At 46.3% G+C, this 2,598-nt stretch overlaps 1 protein-coding gene across 1 annotated transcript; it reads right to left on the bottom strand.

The window, feature by feature from the left end:
* Positions 1-512: 512 nt before the first annotated feature.
* Positions 513-2,333, bottom strand: FGFBP3 (fibroblast growth factor binding protein 3). Its single transcript, XM_015406640.1, has 2 exons — positions 2,256-2,333; positions 513-1,395 (listed from the first exon to the last, which is right to left on the bottom strand). The coding sequence occupies exon 2, from the start codon at positions 1,293-1,295 to the stop codon at positions 513-515; it is 783 nt and encodes a 260-aa protein (XP_015262126.1). The 5' UTR covers positions 1,296-1,395; positions 2,256-2,333.
* Between the last annotated feature and the right edge of the window lie 265 nt (positions 2,334-2,598).

Genomic DNA, 2,598 nt, shown 5'->3' on the forward strand with positions numbered 1-2,598 from the left:
TAATAATATAATTGTGTCCAGTAACATCTACACCACCATGAACTTGTACAAATGTTAGATATCCTCTAGGTACAGAAAGAAGAACATCACAAGTGATTCAAACAGGATAATCCCAAATAGCTTTTATTGAACAAGCATTAAGCTACCTGATCTTGGATAAGGAAGAAATATCTAACACAGCAGAGAGATTTCCTTGAAATTTAAGATGAGCTTAAAAAAGCAAGATATTAACACATAACCTCTCATCCAATAAACAGTTTCCATATCCTAGCCTCTCAGTTAGCAGTTGCTATTGGATTAGTAGGAATGAGTAAATGCTACACCCCATAAAGCCCCATAGCTGCACACTGGCTGTCCATATTTTTGCCACATACTGTTGGCACTCTAGATCTTAATTCTTTCCTTTATTTTGATTTCATTGCAAATGCCACCATCTGCCTTCCTCTCCAACCAGGCTCTCTGCTATACACTTAGCCCCACCCCCACCCCCTTGGCCCCCGGTGGCCCCTAATTCAGCCATTCCAAAAATTCACAAAGAAATTACACAGTGAGTGCCACTTCTCTTCGCAGTAGGCCGCTGCCACTTCCGCATTGAGCTCTGTGGGCAGTTCGGTGCTTTCCAGGACTGCTGGGAGTTTGCTGCTGGATGGGTGGGTTGGAGCCACTGAGGAGCTGGGAGTGACTTTCTTCTTCCCCCCTTTGCTGCGCTTGTCTGGGGCGTCTGCCTTTGCTGAGCTAGTGACTCCCCTAGCCCTGGGTGCCTGAGGTGGTTTCTGTGGTGTTTGCAGGTCCTTAGCACGGGCCTTTCCCTTGGATTTGCCTTTAGCACTGCTCTCGGCCACTGGGGCTGCTGTGGTCAGAGCTGGGGGTACCAGGTGCAGCTCTGCCTCAGATGCCCCTTTCTTGCCACTACAGAGCCGGGATTTGAGCGGGCTGCTGTCCTGGCATGGGTGGTGCTTTCTGCGGAGCTTGCCCAGGATCTGCTTCCAAAACTGTCGGCCTTTGGAGCTATAAGCAGGACACAGTTCCGGCTGGCCCCGGTAGACGCACTGCTGTCCCGTGCCGCTGTCCTCCCCCAGCTGCTGACAGCTAAGGTGGATCTCGGTGACTTCTTCCCCCGGGATCAGCTGCCAGCTGCAGAGCTCTTTGTCTCGGGTGGAGAACTGTCCAGTCTGTGCCCAGGGAGAGGACGGCTTGGCTTTTTCACTGTTTTCTTTGCCCTTCTTGCCAGGAGGAGCACCGTCCAGGCAACCCAGAAACAGCAGGGTGAGTGGAAGGGTTTGGGGGAGCCTCATCTCCTGAAGTCAGTGGATCGGTTGCCTTTTGTATTTAAAGAACATCAGTAATAAACTCCTAGCTGAAGGGCTCTGTACATTCCCCAAGTCCTACAGAATACTGGTAAGCAGAGAACAAAAAGCACATAAGCAAATCAATACCTCCTTGCAAGCAATACTTACTTCCGACATAAACGCATGACCCTCAACAGTGGTAAAATGGCCCAAAGGAGAAATCCTGATTTCTAGGAAGCAATTGCTACCTGTCTTATGCAGATGGAACGGGCTCACTTTGACTTGGTGGCTATATTTGTAGCAATATTCATGGATCCTTGTCGCTTCTATACATTAATGCAAAGTTTTAACTATTCCATAGTTACCAAAATAACTCATCCACTTCTTTTGTTTTAATTGCAGACAGATTTTTTAAAGTTGCATTCTTAACTAGAAAAGACATCATGTTTTTTTCATTCTATACAGAAGCTTAGTTGTACAAAATGAAACTGTGGAACACATCGGACATTAACAACCTAAGAGTAAATGCCCAAATATAGCTCCATTTATGTTTGCAGGTACATTTGATTTAACTTTGGAACAGGTTTTTTTCTGAAATATCCCAAGTATTATAGCAACATTGCTTAAGAGCCTTGTATGCTGCCACAGTTCCCTTTCTTTCTTTCTCTCTTTCTTTCTTAACAAAGACAGTACCATCCAGCAATCTCTGTCCTATTTTTCACGTTTTTCTTTCTTGCCTTTCCTGAGTACAAAACGCTCGCTATAATTTGTACCTCTCTTAAAGCCTTGGCAAGTTGTTGATAAATAGGGAAGCAAAATCACTGGCAACATGACAAGAGAACAAACCTCTTCCTTCTTTTGCGGCATTCAAGAGACTGCATGACCAAACTCAGCCTAAATCAAATTAAGCCTTCCTGCTGCTGAATTTATTTGCTCTCCCTTTCCCTTCTTTCTGGTTACACTTACCGTTGGACTGCGAGAGGCAGAGAGCGCTACAGGGAAAAAGAGAAGTCTGCGTGTAGGATTAGCCTCTGTTAGAGGGATGTACAGACTATGCATGTGTTATCAACAGCTCAGGAGGGGCCAAGCCAGAGCCTATGCCCCTCCCCAGTCTCGTGCATGCAAACACACACATACGCTCACCCACAGTGAGAACAACAGGGGGCTCTTGAAAGAACAAACCTCCTCCAATACGGTGCTGGGCACCATAATGACTTGTTAAGCAGATGGGAATCTCCCTCGCTTGTTGAAATTGCTACTGCTTTCCTTGCTTTATTTAGCTGGAACTGTCCCCCCCCCCCCTTTAACT

The sequence above is a fragment of the Gekko japonicus genome, unplaced genomic scaffold (assembly GCF_001447785.1).
Source record: "Gekko japonicus isolate JY-2015 unplaced genomic scaffold, Gekko_japonicus_V1.1 scaffold165, whole genome shotgun sequence".
NCBI lineage: Eukaryota > Metazoa > Chordata > Lepidosauria > Squamata > Gekkonidae > Gekko > Gekko japonicus.

Excerpts from the sequence above, each read along its gene's own strand:
- FGFBP3 (XM_015406640.1), bottom strand. The coding sequence starts at position 1,295 with ATGAGGCTCCCCCAAACCCTTCCACTCACCCTGCTGTTTCTGGGTTGC.